Genomic DNA, 17,292 nt, shown 5'->3' with positions numbered 1-17,292 from the left:
CAGAGGTACATTTTCATGATACAAATTGACAAACAGTTGACCCGAAGAAAGGCGGCCGTGCATTCTCTGGCGCGCCCACTAATCATGTCAATTGCACTCTTATCATGACTGGCTAATTGACTATCTTCCTCGTAAAAGCTACAGACCCCCACTACATCAATCCCCACTGAGGCAATCTTATTTTATAAATAGCAGTTGAGTAATAATTCGTTGTTCAGACCCCTTGGTTTAACGGAGTCGAGCTTAAAGATCCAGTAAGCCTCCCGGCGAAGGAGCCAAGACTGGACCCCCTCTCGCTCTCCCCTATTGGCTACTTCCAAAATCATCACCTTAAAGTTAGTCTCCTGGTGATTCTGTTCCTTAAAATGTTGAGTGAGTGGTGCCTCTATCACGTTATTACGAATACGTGAAATATGCTCAAGCACCCTCACTTTGATGGGTCTCAGAGTACAGCCAATATAAATCAAGTCACATGGGCATTCAAGGGCATACACGACCCCCTTCGTTTGGCAATTTGCGAAATGGCCAATGATATGTCTATATCCCTTGATGGAGATCTCCTTGCCTTCATATAGCATCGCACAAATCTGACATTGCCCACATTTAAAGTTTCCCTTTGGTAATCGCTGTGTATGGGTTCCCCTACTGACATCAGCTCTTACTAATATGTCTTTGAGGCTTTTAGTCTTGCGAAAACCAACCCTAGGCCAAGGTCCTTTCCCTCCCCAAACCCGGCTTTCTCCAGGTTTCACTCCCCAGATCTCCAGGAATTTCCCACCTTGGAGCTGGCAACCCTATTAACAAGCGTCCTAAAGGAAGCAAAAAAGACACAGGATACCAGGAGAAATAAACCTAGTTTTGCATTTGAGTAAATACTGGAGAAAAACCGTAGCAAGCAACTCTCGCGAGATTTTTCATAACGACAGGGCCAACCAGGCCTAAGACTTCGCAAAAAACGACTTCGTTAAAAAAAACCCTACATAATAAAAATTTAAAAACTACATTTCCCATGATGCACCACAACGGCCCCGCCGTCTCAACGCCCAAGTATAGACAAGAGGAGTTCGAATCGATTCTTGGCGCATCTTCCGTGAGATCGGAAGGGCGGGGGCAACGCCTCCTCTCCTGCGCCGGCAGCAAAGTGGACCAATCGGGTGAGCTCGCTTAATCTCCGCCTCTTTGCTTTCGGCCCCAGCCAATGGGCGCCGGATGCCTGTGCGGTGACCTCAGCGCCCGCGGGCAGAAAAGCGGCGCGCAGCGAGGGCGGAAGGAGGCAGGCGGGCGGCGGCCGGAGAGCGAGGAGAGGCGCTAGCGAGAGCCGTCATGGTGGGTGCCTCCGTGGGGCCGGGGCGGCGGGGCTCGGGGCGGGCCGGGGGTGCCTCGGGCTCCGATGGGCAAAGAGGCTCAACTGGGGATCCCGGGACTCGAGCCCGGAGCCCCCCGGGAGGCCCTCGGGCGGGGGGTCTTGGGGGCGGGCGCTGGCTTCTCCGGCAGGCTGGCGGGTCTGCCCGAGGGGGAGCGCGGGGAGAGCAGCGGCTCCCCTTCCGGCGGCTGACCGGCCTCTCTCTGCTTCTGTTTGCTGCCCGCAGTGCGACTTCACGGAAGACCAGACCGCCGGTAAGGGGCTCTCGACGCCGCCGCTCGCGGTGGGGCGCCGGGGAGGGATCGGGGCGCCGAGCCACAGGGCTGGGCCGTGGGTCCCGTCGCTCGGCCTCGCTCCTCGGGTGGCCGCTGACCCGCCTGCAGGCCGGCCGGGCCCGTGACGCTGCCGCCCGCCTGCGGTCCGCCCAGCCCCGGGATGGTGGTGAGTCCGTGGGCGGCGCAGCGCCCCCCTGGCTGGTGTGTCGAGGGCCGCCTGCGTCGCCGCGTCGGGGCTGGGAGCCCGCGTGCAGCGCACTGCCGAGTGGAGTGGAGTGGAGTGCCGCGCCGCCCGCGCCCTCGCTTGCCTCCCCCTGCATGGCGGCTGCGCTTCCCGGTCGAACCCGCCCCGCCCAACACAGCCGCGGTCGCTCTCGCAGCCGGATGCGGTGCGCGCCCCTCGGCTCGGCTCGGCCGAGCGCCCGCAGGGTGCGGCGGGGGGGGGCGCCGGCTCTTTCCCGGAGAAAAGGGCGAGCCGCTCTTTCCCCCGGCCGGGCCCGGCGCCTCGCGGGGGAAACGGGGCCGGCCGCTCCGGGGAGCCCCCAAGCCTGGCAGCGATGGGCGAGGAGCGACGCCCTGGCCGCCTCTGGTTCCCTTATATGGGCAGGAATCTCCTTTCGCAACGGAGCGGGAGTGCCTGGCCGCGGGAAGGGGGCCGGGCCGGGCCGGGAGCGCTTCCCGCCCCTCGTCTGCAGCAGCCCTGCGCGTCAGACTCCCGCCCGAGTCCCGGGCCGCATCCCGGCTGAAATCGGCCGGGGGAGCCGTCGCTGTGCCTGCTCCCTGCTTGCACCGGTTTTAACGTGGGATTCTGCCCGGGGCTGTGCTGGGTGCTTCCAGCGTGTGCGGTCAAATGCATTAATTTGGTGTTTTATTTAATGGTCAGAATGCAACTCTTACCACCTTTTGTCTGGAGTAAAAATGGCCATGTTAATGCTTCCCCTCTCCCCCCAGAAATCTGGGAATACGTCATCACAGCAACATAGCCAAGACAAAATTGCCTCAAACTAAAAGTTGAGCAGTGTTGTGGAAGATGTACACCTAAAACCCTGTGCCAACAGTTTGACTTTAACAAACTGTTGTCAGACTGATGGTGCAGTTTTAGCCATGCTTGCTTAGAAGTGAGCACCGTTGAATACAATGGGGCTTGCATCAGAATAAAACTGCCTAGGATCATGCTGTAAGCTGCCTATGGCTCTTACTATCAGGGCTTGTTCTTTGGCCCCTGTCCTCCAAGTGACTGCTGGGGCAGCGCAGTGAGCAGTGGGCCAGTCCATCTAGGGACTGAGCCCCTGCCACAACACTGCAGCAGTGTAGACCTGGAAGGTGATGAATGTACCTCTACAGGGGTGCGTGTGAGTCAGAGAGACAAAGTACCTTGAACTGGGCCTGCTTATTATGAAAGTCACCACAGTTTCCTTTTCGGAGAGAGAGTTCCTACCTTTGCATCAAAAGTAGAAGGGAAATCCATTTTTAAGTTGCTTTTCTACATAAAATTTGGGCAGGAAACCAAGTCATTGAGACTGTGTGATCTGCATAGCAATGGACACTTAAATAATAGAATAATAAGAATATGGTTTCATGGTTTGGTGGGGGAGGAGTTTGCTTGCAGTTGAAGCTCTAGTGAGTTACTTTACTGGTTGAATCCTCCGAAGACAGAGGTCCTGCATCAGGGTCGTGGAGCGATGGGTTTGGGGATCCAGCTCCCAACCCTTGACGGAGTACAATTAACACCTTCACTGACGATGAAGGGCCTGGGCGTGAGCCTGGATGCCGTACTTTCAATGGAGGCCCCGGTCACAGCCATTGCCAGATCTGCATTTTTTCATCTTTGGCAGGTCAGGCAATTGGCACCCTCCCTCTCTCATCCCAGGGCCTAGGTTTGGTGATCCATGCACAGCTGCCCTTGGGCTTGACTCGCAAATTACAGCTGGTCCACAATGCAGCAGCACATGGACCAGGAGCACCGGCTCCGGGTTGAGTTCCAAACCCAGTTCAAGGTGTTGGTTTTGGTATTGAAAGTCCTTAACGGACTGAGACCAAGATAAGCAGTTTCTGGTGAGCCCCAGCCCCTCGGCCAGGCCTTTTCAGCTCTGGCTCCAGCCTGGTGGAACATGTTCCTACAGGAGGTCCAGGCCCTCTGGGATTTGTTATAGTTCCACAGGGCCTGTAGGACGGAGATGTTTCACTGGGACTGGTGTTGTGTCCCTCCTGACTGCTGTGCTCTGTGTCCTGCTGCCCTGGATGCTGCATCTTGGCTGCGCCTGTAGTGGTGTGTGTGTGTGTGTGTGTTTTTAAGTTGCAGTTTTTTTACTATCTGATGCTTGATGCTGCTAACTTACAGATTTCTGCGACTTTTACATTCTGTGCTTCTATTGTGTTTTTAAATTTGTAATTTTTAAAATTGTTGTGAGCCACCCTGAGCCTGCTTGTGGGGAGGACACGATGCAAATAGGATTGATTATAAATACCCTGAGGGAGACTGTCTCTCAAAGAAGGGAGGGCTCATTGCTGATGCTCATAGGTCCTGGGTTCACCTTTGTTAATGGATCCCCAGTAGCGCGGCTGGGACTTCTTCCCAAGGTCCAAACACACTGGACTAAGGTAGATAACAGCTTTGGGGGTTTGTAAGAAGATGTGATGCAGGAGTTGAGCAGGGGCATCAGTTCAGGGACAAGAACCCAGAAGAACAGGCTAAAGTCACTAGGAAAGAAATTGGTACTTCTCTGTCCACTCTCCCCTGCCCCTCTGGGTATGCATTAAATAAAAAAAATAAGAATTTAACTCTTCATTACTAAAACATTACTGCAGAGGCTAAAGTATGTAGTGCTTTAGGTCTAGGTAATTTGGTGGGGGCCCTTGATACAGGGACTTCCTCTCTCCCGCTTATCTTGTGCCCGCACCTGTCTAATTCAGCTGTTGCTGCTTCAGAGCTCTCTAAAAAGAGTTGTGCGGGAGCAAATTATTTCCCCTCTGCTCTGAGCACCCTGACGTGCACCCCCCTCCTTCAGCTTCCACCATGGCTTTTTTTACTGAAGTGAAATGAGTTAATTCCGGCCTTTGCTGTAGAAAAGAATAGAGGCGGAAAGTGCACAGGCGGTGCTGTCTGGATTCTTCCTGTGATTCCCTCCTCTGCCAAGCAGGGAGCTTGCTCTTACCTGGCAGGCAACTCCTTGAAATAACCCTTCCCTGGGACAAATGAGATCCCGCTGTTAGTTCAAGTGTTGCCCTAATTGTATAAGATGACCTCAGTGGATGCTTTGGCCTGGTCTTTTGAGAAGGCAGGGATGAGCCGCCTGCTAGGTGGGAGGTGTGGTGGTAATTAGTACACAAGTATCTTCGGCCAACTGTCCAGAGCAATTAGCCACTGGGGAGTTGTTTGGCTGGATAAAGGCATCTTTGGGATCTGTGGAAGAGATAATCTTAAACATTCTTTTAGTTGCGATGGGCACATGCCTGGCATTGCCCTACATCAAACTTTTGATCTTAAAACAATGTTTTCCAAATGGTTACCCTGAGATACACCAGGGTTGTTATCATGGTAATGATGCCAGAGACCACCTTATATGGGAAAGCAGGCAACTGCTATACTTGCTTTGTCGTTGCCAGTTATTCACCCTGGCATTTTAGATCCTAGATAAATGCTTGAGAGGTTTTCAGTGAGCGTTCTTGAACTGCCAGCCTACAATGGTGAACAAATATCCCAGGCCAGAATTACTCCACGAAAACAACTTGTGTGTTCTGTCTCATCTGTGACTTGGTTTTGCAGGACTCTCTTTTAAAACAGACCACCTGGTTAAATGTACCACAGTGTGGCTGATCCTTGAGAGGGGTGACCTGAGAAGAAGCACCGAGAAGACCCATGATAGCTTACAGACAGCTGATCCAGTTTGAAACCCCTGCTGTAGGCAATCGGATGAGTGCTGTGTACTGCCAGCAAGGAATGAGACCTTGCCCCAATGAAATGCATAACTGGTACTTAATGTAATACCGAGAACATCATTATAGGACCTAACAATGCAATCTAAAACATCCAAAGCCTCTATTTGTGTAGCTATACAAACATTGTGTTATAGGATATCTTGTCAACAGGTCTTAAGTAGGGCAGACCAGTCCCTGTTCAGGGAGGACTAATGTTCTCAAATTTGGCACATGGATGCCAACAGACCACTAGCTGGGTACTTCAGCCTTCCTGGGCCGGATCTCAAAATTGACAGCAGCAAAACAAATGCAAAGACTTAATAACCGAGAACTCCACAGGAACTGTGTCTGTCCCCATTCTTATAAAATGTGGTGGCAGAATTTTAAAATGTCCTTTTCAAGGTGAAGATTCCCTAAGACCTTTCCTTTTTAAAATATGAACTGTTCCTCAGCATCTGAAGAAGTAGGGCTGTTCACATCAAATGTGATGGCATTTTGTCTAGTAGAATGATCTCTGCCACCATTGTTTGGTAGGAGATATTCATTTACATTTCCGCCTGTGCTCTGTTGGAAACTTTTGCAGCTGTCAACAATGATATTGACTCCCTTCTCAATTGTGGAATAAAATTTGCATCTAGATGATCTAATGACACGGTGAATGGATCCAGAGGGATTAAATATCCGGTGACTTTTTCAACTTGTGATATGATTATGCGCCAGCATTTCTTGGACTTGGCACAAAACTGCCAGCAATGCGTATAGGTCTTTAATCTCCCACATCCTTTCTGAAATATTTTTTAATACTGTGGCCACATATGATAAAGTTTGTGGAAATTTGGTGGGGGGGGGGAATCAATTTGTTCTAAAGATGCTATCATGAAGAAAAAGTCCCCCTCCCAAATCAGGCGGATCTAGTTACTTTTAAGGATCTAGTTTCCTGAACTCTGTGCCTGGAGAAATTGGGTCTTGCTTGGAGCGGAAACAAAACTGTGTCCTTGTCAGCTATATTATATCTCATGATACTGATAACAGGTTGGTTAGATATCTGTGATTGGGGGGGGCACTGGGGAGGGGGGAGAAGGCAGCTCTTGAGTGCAAATGGTTTGAATCTTCTCTTAAACCTTATTCCCACAGTCTTTCTCATTTATCACCAGGGGATGGAGTAACCTCTCTTACAAAATAGCCTTGTGTAGGCTGAGTGCTCTGAAGAAGTCTTATCAAAATTGTTGCTAGGGCCTGTGTGTGTATGTGTGTTGTGTGGTACTCTTTCCTTCTGCCTCCTGGTTTGCAGTAATTCTTCCAGGTGCATTCATTTCTCTAACTATTCCAGGCTGTCCCCTTCCTTTGAATTCCCTATATCTTCCTTTAATAAAGGCCTGAGGCATATTTTGAGGAATCGCAGATTTAAACTTAAGAGGTGAATGGATGGCGTGATTCATGTTTGGGTATACTTTGCATTTTTTAGGCTTATTGCCTCCTGTTGACATATTAAAATTACTAGAGAAAAGGTTGCATTGGTTTTGGGGGTAACTTTTGTTTCTTTCCGGATGAGAGAACTGGAGACAGAGTAATTTGTCTAATGCTATCCAGGAGATCTGGTGAAAACTCCTCTCTAAATTCAGGGTCACTTCACGTTGATGCCTTAGGTGCTAAGGGGCCACGAGAATGCAGTCTTGCTTTGTAAACATAAAAAGCATTGGAAGGATCATAGCGGTTCTAGCGTTTGCCTTTTTGAAAAAAAGGTGACGCTGAGTCAGCCCGTCCTTGCTCTGGAAAAAGAAATGCTACTAATGTTAAGGCACCATTTGTGACGTGTGAGAACGACGTGGTTGTCCTTTGAGCTGTGTGTTGCTTCAGGTCTTGCTTGCTGTAACTCCCTGCAGAGTTCAAGGAAGCTTTCCAGCTGTTTGACAGAACTGGAGATGGCAAGATCCTGTACAGCCAGTGCGGGGATGTGATGAGGGCCTTGGGTCAGAACCCCACAAATGCGGAGGTCATGAAAGTTCTGGGGAACCCCAAGAGTGACGGTGAGTGGCTCTTGTGCTGCGGCAGTTCTGTGGTCCCTTTTTTTTAAGAGGGAAGGAGGTAAGGGGTTCTGGTCTCCTGTGTGCTGAAATCTGTGATCCAAGGACAGCATCTCTGCAAATAAGGGGGATGTATTGGGCGGAGCAGTGGCTTTAATCAAGGCTGTATGCGTTTTATAATTGAACCATGCAAGCTTGGATGTAGAAGTCTTTAAAGAAAAGGCTCTAGTCCGTAGCCTTGAAAATGCATGGGCCGTGCATTCCCTTTGGACTCTCCAGAGCCAAAAGAAGGGATGGGCCTGACTTGTGTTTGATCAGTGGGTTATCCACCGTCACCCTCTGCTCTTCCCCCGGCTAATAGAACTGCATGCTGTAAGCAAAAGAATGATCTGTAGGATCTGCACTCCTCTGCCTTTCTGTGGATTACCTCGGTGCAGGATTTTTACTCTACCTGGTTTTTAACTTGAGCCTCAACACCTGTCCTAAACCCCAGTTCTGAAATGGGCATCATGATGAGAGAATCCCTGGGGCCAGCATACCACTGGTGGTTTATAACAGCTTCTGTTCTCCTCTTTGTGCTTGTTTTAGAAATGAATGTGAAAACCCTGAGTTTCGAGCAGTTCTTGCCCATGATGCAAACCATCGCGAAGAACAAGGACCAAGGCTGCTTTGAGGATTACGTAGAGGGGCTGCGGGTCTTTGACAAGGAGGGAAATGGCACAGTCATGGGAGCAGAGATACGCCATGTTCTTGTCACTCTGGGTATGGTTGGATCATAGTCACTTTCATTCAAGTAGTCACGGGACCTGTTGTAAATCTGTTAACTGAAATAGCTCTCCTTGACCCTTTTTTGCTTTCCCCCAACTGCTTTTCAAAGCTTTGTGTGATGGAAAGAGGGAATGATCTCTCTCCTTACAGTGGCAGAACCATTTCCTAGGTGTCGTGTGCTTCCTAGGGTTCCGAAATTCTTCCTGTTTGGGGTGCAGCATGATATGGTTTGGGATCTCCAGCAGCCATGGCGTTGCTGAGACTTAGCTGCTGTGGCTGAACTGGTCAGTCTCTTGAGAGGGCTCTACCAGATGGGTGCTGGAAGAGGTCAGCTTCTTCAGTAGTCTCAAGCTTCTTTATCTAATCCCAGTTGGGAGACAGTTTCTGGTGGGTGTAGCGCTGCTCCAACATGGCATGCACTTGGAGAGCCCCTATGAGCTCTGCATCTTTAAACTTCCTTAAATCAGCCTGTGTTTCCTACAGGGGAGAAAATGACTGAGGAAGAAGTGGAGATGCTGGTGGCCGGCCATGAAGACAGCAATGGGTGCATTAACTACGAAGGTGAGGGATGGAGGTGGTCAGAAGGTACTCTCTCATGTGCATTGAATATTGATTTCTCCCATCTAATGGGTTTAGAATGTATGCCCCTTGCTTGGGAGAAAGATATCTCTGTGCTGTTAGAGGAGGAAGGAATCTGGTAGTGGAATGGAGAAGGGTGGGCTTGGGAGGTACCGCTGGAGGTAGTGTGAAGCTGTCTGCCTCCTTGCAGAGAATACTTGGCTCTATTTAAAGTCCTAGTTCTCACTTGCTTTTGAGAGGGTTATTGGGCTTGGGTGACATTGCTGAAGAGCTGTTGATGTTCAGGGACTCCCGTCTGCCCTAATCCTCCTGCTGCTGCTTACCTTGTGGCTCCTTCTCAAACGTGAAAAGCGGCACCAGTGTCCCAGCTTGGGAGACAGTCACACGGGCTGTCACTTGGATTCTATAGTGTTGTGTGTAATGAGAGCCTCCTATCGGAAGGAAGTTCAGCGCCAACACGGTTCTATCATAGGAGTTAATGCTCCGTTGTTGGGCTCAGGCTATTCTGTATGTAACTGAGCCAAAAGTTCCATGTAAACCAAGACATGAACATTGCGGTACATGTGTCTGTCTCTAGGATGTTGTGAAGATAAGCGCTGCAAAGATTAGGAGACATCCCAGCTGTGCAGTAACAGAAGCTAGAAACGATACTTTTGCTGCCTCGAGTGGGGGTGGGGTTCCATGTGTCTGGTTTTGTTTGTTCATCTGCTTGATCGCTTTTGATGTTTCTTCCTTTTTACAGCATTTGTGAGACACATCTTGTCAGGGTGAATTCGAACGGGGTACGCCTCCTCCAAACCTACCTTACATTTTTTTAACAGCCTCCTTTTTTGTTGACATAAAAAAGGAAGACTTTGGTTTGCATTCATTTTTTCCCTCCTCCGTCCTTTTATTTTTCCTCATTCATTTATCTTCTTTTATTCCTCCCCCCCCCACCCCAATACATCTTGAAGCACGTCTCTGCATGCAGCTGAATCTCTAAGTAATCCAAGCAAGGGTGGCTGAGGGAAAGAGGCCGCTCCGACTGGTTAAAGCAAGACTGTGCCTGTGCAACCTTGCAGTGCTCGGGGTAGGGATGTCTGTCGCAGCAGGAGGTGAAGCAGCTTCATCTTGGCATATCAGGGGCCTGGTCTAAATATTACACTTGCCTCACGTTCCTGGCTAGTGTGGTGATCTGTGGCATGAATGCTTTCCGTGTGTGCTGGTGGTTGCAGGTGCTAATGTGCGTTGGGTGCTAGGAGGGTTTTTTTCACATGTTTATCACAATGAAGTCTTTCCCTTCCCTTGGCGCTCCAGAAGAGTCACATCGCACAAATAATTAATACCTTTTTAAAGGAAGATGAAGCGTCAGTACTTAGAATCATAGACACGCAGGTAGTCTGTTCTTCCACACAGTTTGGGATTGGAATAAAATCCCCAAGGCAATACGTGATGTGGCTGGTGCCTATAAAGTGAGCGTTCAAAACACTACAGGCTTAAAACAATACCGTCAAATTATTAAAAGAATTCTTGTAGTGGCATGCCAGCAACTCAGCTTGCCCATATGCATGTGGTTACTTTTACAAACATATGAAAATAACACATGGAGTCTTCTAAGTGTAATGTTTAAGGACCAGGCCTTTGCAGAGGTGAGGGGTTGAGAGTCTGGGCCTGTGTTACTCAGTTGTCCAACATCATGGCATATCTTGAGCAGGCAGCCGTTTCCCGATGAGGGGACGCTCATCCCACCACCTTCCTCATTCAGTAAAAGTAAACAGAGACCTCTTCACATATGCTTGTCTACAGACGGTCATTCCCAAAATATTGTCAACACTATTTCAGCTCCTGGGCCCAGCACCTGGTGCTGCTCAGAGGGAGAAGCTGCCGAGGCTGTTCTTTCTGTTTGCTTGCTCTCCCTCCCAAAAGAGCAAATGGCCCCCAGGGCTCAGTTGGCTGGCAGTAGCCCTCCTGCTGGCCGTGAATGCCACACATATGCCAGATGCTGGGCTGTACACAGATACAGCTAGCGACAGCCTCCTTAAATGCATTGACTCTGTCCAGCTGCTGGGATCATGGGAATAGCAGTGGGTACTGCAGGATTTGTGTGGGTGTGAGAGAAAGAAGCTGTCTGAAGAGGCAAATGGCCTGAGTATGTATGAGAAGAGTATGGTGAGAGCCATCGTGAAGTTTGCTGTCAGAGTTCGTGTTGGGCTGAAAGTAGGGGTGGGTCTGGGCTGGCTTCTGGGCTGTAGTCCCCACGTGTGCTCATCCTTGTTTTCTCTGATTCCACTCCTTAATTCTAATCGGAGTTCAAGCCAGACCTGGTCTTGGTGTACTGCTTCGGATGACGGAGTTCGTAGTACTTCTCCACTATTCCCCACAAACCTAATCTAATGTATCTGTTCCTGAGCAGAATTTACTGAGAAAGGTGGTAGTAGAGTCCCTGTTCTAGGCAGTAGAGCGATCAAAGGCTTTCTGTATTTCATCTCTGGTTGCAAAGTGGCACCCAAAACCATGTACAGCATTCTTTTTGTAAACCACAGTTGCAAAACAAAGATCTCCCTTTAAAAAAATTACAAAAACCCAAAGCCTACATGAAATCAGCCCTAAGAGAAATCCTGCTGTCGACTATAAAACTCCTTTTGAAAAATCCACGACTTTCAAAATAATAAAATTTACCAAACACACTTCTAAGTGCACTTCCGTAAGTGAAGGGTGCATGGAGGAGGTAAACTCTGGGTTCTGCCAGGCAAAGAAGCCTTGCCCAGTTAGTTCTTCTTTAGGTCTCCTATACACAACCTCTTTCAGTTTGCAACATTCATACTAACCAAGTGGCAAAGATCTGAGGATACTTGAAGCCAGAGATTGGAACCATAAATGGACAAAATCTGAAACAAAAAATATATTGGGGGTTAAACCCAAAATGATAAAAGGAGCACCTGTAGCTTTAACCAGATGCCTTCAGTGGCTGTTGCTAGACAGCTGTATCAGTTTAACCAGTGTTCCAGTCTTGGTTTCTGTCAGTAAAAGGCAGGGCAGGACCCTTTCCATGGCTGTTTTGGCCTTTGAGGGAGGATTAATTGGGGCCAGGCCTAGAAGCAACCACCAGGTGACTTGATGCCACGACTTGTATAACTCAGCCAGGTCTTGCTGCTGGCTACTGTTCAACAAAAAAGGGGGGGGCAACCCCCTCAGGAAACACAAACAGTACGTGTTCACTTCTCCAATTTATCAATTAAAGTGCAAATGCTGATTAATTTATCAGTGCATGAAATACCAAAAATATAACAATTATTTCATATCAACATTACAAAATATTTCCTGTACAGTAATAGCAGCAATAAAGTATAAGGAGCAGAATACAATTCATATACATCCTATACATGCCCGGGCATAATACAAAGTCCTTTCTTATCCATACAAAGATTGGATAAGAAAGGACTTTTTATTATGCCCGGGCATGTATAGGATGTATATGAATTGTATTCTGCTCCTTATACTTTATTGCTACTGTATAGGAAATATTTTGTAATGTTGATATGAAATGATTGTTATATTGTTGATATTTCATGCACTGATAAATTAATTAGCATTTGCACTTTAATTGATAAATTGGAGAAGTGAACACGTACTGTCTGTGTTTCCTGAGGGGGTTGCCCCCCCCCCTTTTTTGGCTGAGTATTTGCAGGAGCAGCCGTTTCTTTTGCTTGGCTACTGTTCAGCAGCAGCCCCCTCAGTCAGTATTGTGTAGTGATTATAGTTTCAAAGTAGGATCCAGGAGACCCAAGTTCGAATTACCACTCTGCTGTGGAAGCTCACTGTGATCGAGTTGCACACTCATCCTAACCTGCCTTTCAGGGTTGTTGTGAAGATAACATGGCTGCAAGGAAAATGACGTAAGATGCTTTGTGTCTGTCTCCATGTGGAGAGAGGCAGTACATAAATGAAGTAAATTAAGAACTATAGGTGAAGATAGTGGGCAGATAAAGATAAGTAATTTAGCGAGTTTGAAGGCAAGAAGGACATAGGGAAAGGTGAGCATATTGAGGCTGCCAGGAGAAGGAAAAGATAAAATGGTATGGAGAAGGGGATTCAGGGGAAAATGAAGGTGCCCCCCCCTGCCCCCCGTCCTTGCAGCTTCCCCACCAGGCAACTGGGCCCAGCTCAGCCAGCCCCATGCAAATGGGCCATGGGGAGAGGATGCTGGGGGAGGGCAAAGGTGGGTGGGGGAAAGGAAGCAGGAAAAGGGAGAGGCTATGGGGGGGCAGGAAAGAGAAAGAGGACATGGTAGGGAAGAGGAAAATGAGGTGTGCCGTGCAAGTCACCACTTCCTGTGTCTAGTTCTGAACTAATGTATAGTGTGGGTGAAAAAGATCCACACAACGGGCCCCGGAACGGACGGGGGGGAGACCTTTCTGCAAGCTTTGGGGAAGCCCCAGGATTGCAGGAAAATACTAAATGAGAAAGATACACTGGGATTTAGACAATCCCAAAAATCAAAGACAGTGTCGTCACCTTTAAGAAAAGTGTGTCACAGATCTTGTAGCACTACATTCCAAGATCTCCGTGGCCATTTTAGAGGTTGTTAGGCAACCTGTAATCAAGCCTGAATTCTCCCTAGAAGTTAAAAGGACAAAATGGTCACTATCGTGCTTTGACTCGTGGGAAAAGACAAGAAGTGGTAGGAAAAATGGAAGACCCAACATGAGGTGGATTGACTCAATAAGGAAGCCATGGCCTTCAGTTTGCAAGAACTGAGCAAGGCTGTCAATGATAGGATGTTTGGAAGGGAGTCAGAAGTGACTTGACAGCATATAACACACAGGCAAACTGCAGCCAATATTGTTGAGGAGACCAGGCTTTGATTAGTTAGGGGTGAGGCACAGACTGAAGAAGGTAATAGGGAGGAGGAGGAATAATCATAGGTAAATGTAATGTTAGAAACAAAAAGTGAGTGGATGAGGGAAGGGAAGGGGAGGGTCAGCGGACGCTGTGAGGGGAATGCAAAGAGGGAGAGAACTGTGATTTACCACCACGATTTCTTGATGGTCCCAACTTCTGAGTCTGATGTCTGTCTTTTGAATGTGGCATCCAGATGTCTTTCAGGATGTTGAGTCCACACAGGACTTGGGCCGCCTTGAACATGGCATGTTTCCACCAGTGTGGCTGAGAGCTGAGTCTGTTCTGTGCCATGCCACCAATAATCCTGGTGAAACTTAATTGGTAACGGGTCTGGTAGCTCATTGTGGGTTCTTCTGCAGGGGAAATGGGGGACTGTGGGCTACCAGCCAGCTCTTACAGCCTTCATCCCGCTATCAGCTGACTAAACTTCCTCCTGAACTGAAGGTGAATTGGACAGTCTTCCTTTAGGAGCCTGTGCTGTGGCTGCTGCCTGCCTCTCCTTTTTTCCCCTCCCGCCATTCCCTCCTTTCTCTACCTAGGTAGGCTCAGTCGGAGAGCTGGGCCCCTCCTCTGCTGTATACTCCTTTCCGCTCTGCAGAAGCAGAGCATCTTCGCAGGATCGACTCCGGAATTCTAACGCCTGGCAAATTAGTTGTAGAAACGGCCTTAATTCCTTTTGCCCGTGTTGCCTTTCTGTTCGTCTTTCTGGTTTTGAATTGCTTTGCGTTTGGACGTAGTGGTTCTTTTAATTGACTACGGGGCAGTGTTGGGATTGGGTTATAGATAGAACTCCACCGAATGTTGGTCGGGGGGGGGGGTCATGTGCTGTGGTCTGTAATGCTGGCTATGTTGGGAGGGGATTCTTTTTAATCAGAATACCATTTTGTGGGGAGGGAATGTTTTGGTGTTTGGACATTGAAAGAAACCTCCCCAAGTATACATATGCAGGACTGAAATGTTCAGCTCTTGTCCCTTGAGCGCTGTGCTGTACCATTTTGCAGTCCAGCAGGCAGAAGCAAGCTTGTTATGTTTTCTACCACTTTGACGTGGCTGTCCCTTAGTGTGGTGTACAGCTGCAAAGGTTGTTATAGGGTAGCTGCCTCTGGAAAATTATTTTGACCATGCTAATGGGTGGGAAGACATGCTTCCTCAAGCTTCTAAAAGTTTCCTGCACATCTTAAACCCCCATGTTCTGGTAGGTTCCCCTCAGTAGGCTTAGTCTAGCCATATTGTTCTGGGGCTTTTGACCGGGGCTTTCTCACGTCTGGTCTTTCTCCACAGAGTTGGTGCGGATGGTTCTGAGCGGTTGAAGACCACCACTTGCTTCTCCTGAGAAAACTTTCCAGTTTATCCTTAACATTTTTGTGCCTTCTTAATCTGTTGTGTCGAAAATACTTTTTGGTTCCATTCTTCGTCCTTTGGTTTTGCTCTGGGGGAGTTGAATCCTTTGCTGAAGAATCCTTTGCTTCTCAGTCTATGTAGAAGTGCAGAGAAGTGAACTGGTGGCCACTTGACTTGTATTGCAGTGCTGTTTATTTCCAGAAACGTTCAACAATTTCCCCCTCTCAATTGCTTTAATAAAATATTCCTAAAGTGTCTTGCTAGCATTGAATGGTATTTCTTTATTTCAGTAACCAGATATTTCAACCAAAAAAGAGGAATTTTTATTGAAAAGAACAAGATCAACAACACACCACACACGTTCACGGAGAGAGTTGAGGAATTGGGTGATATTTACCATCCAGGGAGAGGGGAGGAGCATTAAGTGGTCTGCATTTTAAGGCGGAAGGAGGTTCAAGAATGGATACTGGATCCAAAGTATGCACACAGCTTATGGCAGAGGGGAAGTCTGTTTTATACCATGGATCGTACCCAGGGGCAAGATTGCATCTTTTGCCCCAAAAACAAAGACTTGAGTGGTGGTTCTCGGGGAGTGGGGCAAAGGATTGAGAAGTTGTCTCCAGGGTGAGACAAAGAGCTGGTGAACTGTCTCCAAAGTCGAATATTGACAACCCACAATGGGGAGCGGTCAGTCATCGGTTTCCAGAATAGGAAAATGGTTAAGGGGAGATCAATAAGGGTGTGTTCTGTTGATTAATTCAGGAACTCTGGGAAGGACCTCATGTATCCTTAGGGCACCCCCAGAGTGTGGGAGGGGTTGGGCTGGTCTCGGCTGTTACTCCCCATGTTTGCATGTTTCACCTGCCGGCCAGGATTTAGCTTCCATGTTTCTGCCTGCCTGGGCAGTAGTTTTAGTGCTTGAAACATTCAGAGAAGGGGATTATGGCATAATAAGCCCTCTAATATTGTGGGGGCAAGTTTGACCTCTAACTGTCAGACAGGGTTAATCTGTCTGTCATGGAAGGTTGGGGAGGCATGGACACAGGACGCCCCGCAGTTACCTATCAATGTATGATGCTCAACTGCTTGAGTATATAATCCACAATTTCCCCCTGGCTAAAGTGCCTGCCAAACCCAACAGTCCCGTTGCTTGGGAAAGGGGGAGGGGCGAGGAGTATATAATCTGCCTCAGTTACATTACCCAGTTATTTCTCGGCAGTTGCCTTGTGTCAGATGTTTGTCGTTTACGGGACCTGTCTCTGCCTGGTCTGATCGTGATGAGTGATGATAAGAGGACCCATTGAACAGAGCTTGACACTAACAACAGCATTCCCCCCACCCCACCCCGTATTGCATTTTCAAGAGAAGGCCCTTTTTGTCAGGATCAAAAAAGAAAAAAGGAGCCAACCCATATTATGAAACCTGCTTCGTGGAGGGTGAGAGGAGGTTAGTCTTTTCCCTTTGTATTTCTTAAGATGTATACTGTGTGCCCTTGTCAGGTCTAAGCCTAACTATAGGCCATGTCCATCAGTTGAAAGAAATGTGGATCCTACCATCTGTTAGAGGACCCATTGAACAGAGCTTGACTTTTTGCCGAGAATCATTCTTCCTCGGACCCAGAGAACAAATCATTGGCTAGCTGCGAGATGGCAACCGAGCCAGGAAATAACGCTCTGGTGAAACTCGAGGGAAACCAAGAAACCCAGCAGGAGGAGCCCGGACAAATGCCGGAGGAGGTGAGGCGGGCAGGAGCAATACAGAAGACAGATGCAAGCTTCCTAAGCTGGCTGACAGCAACACCCCAAAGCTGGGCTCCTCATTCCTGCACAACCGCAGAGAGCCAGCTTAGGGAAAGGAGGAGATCTAAGCTCTTCAGGCTTAGGGGGGGGGGGGAAGAGTCCATCCCAAGAGGTGAGAGACATGAGACCGAAAAAGAAGCAGAGGGGGAGAACCCCAATGGCAACGACAACAGGGAAGTACAAGCCCTACGGGATGGGGGGAGTAGAAGAGCTCAAAATGGTGATGAGATCGATAGTGGGAGGAATGAAAGAACTGCAAAACACCAAAACCTTGAAAGCTCCAGACGATTCGCCCCGGGTATGCTTCGACCAGGCCAGGGATCCTTCTCTACTACCCCTCCAAC

At 48.6% G+C, this 17,292-nt stretch overlaps 1 protein-coding gene across 2 annotated transcripts; it reads left to right on the top strand.

Moving 5' to 3' along the window:
• Positions 1 to 1,247: 1,247 nt before the first annotated feature.
• On the top strand, positions 1,248 to 15,406 carry LOC129329445 (myosin light polypeptide 6). 2 transcript variants are annotated; one of them, XM_054979024.1, is made up of 7 exons: positions 1,248 to 1,326; positions 1,590 to 1,617; positions 7,440 to 7,583; positions 8,169 to 8,342; positions 8,832 to 8,909; positions 9,670 to 9,709; positions 15,090 to 15,406. In XM_054979024.1, the coding sequence occupies exons 1-6, from the start codon at positions 1,324 to 1,326 to the stop codon at positions 9,696 to 9,698; spliced, it is 456 nt and encodes a 151-aa protein (XP_054834999.1). In that variant the 5' UTR covers positions 1,248 to 1,323; the 3' UTR covers positions 9,699 to 9,709; positions 15,090 to 15,406. The 2 variants fall into 2 exon arrangements, with proteins under 2 accessions (XP_054834999.1, XP_054834998.1); XM_054979023.1 differs by lacking the exon at positions 9,670 to 9,709.
• The last annotated feature ends 1,886 nt before the right edge of the window (positions 15,407 to 17,292 follow it).

The sequence above is a fragment of the Eublepharis macularius genome, chromosome 4 (assembly GCF_028583425.1).
Source record: "Eublepharis macularius isolate TG4126 chromosome 4, MPM_Emac_v1.0, whole genome shotgun sequence".
Classification (NCBI taxonomy): Eukaryota; Metazoa; Chordata; class Lepidosauria; order Squamata; family Eublepharidae; genus Eublepharis; species Eublepharis macularius.
Note: the sequence above shows the minus strand (reverse complement) of the source record. Positions and strands in the feature narration are given on the sequence as shown.

Excerpts from the sequence above, each read along its gene's own strand:
- LOC129329445 (XM_054979023.1), top strand. Across the intron at positions 7,584-8,168 it reads GGGGAACCCCAAGAGTGACG|AAATGAATGTGAAAACCCTG; the intron begins GTGAGTGGCTCT and ends TGCTTGTTTTAG. Across the intron at positions 8,910-15,089 it reads TGGGTGCATTAACTACGAAG|AGTTGGTGCGGATGGTTCTG; the intron begins GTGAGGGATGGA and ends CTTTCTCCACAG.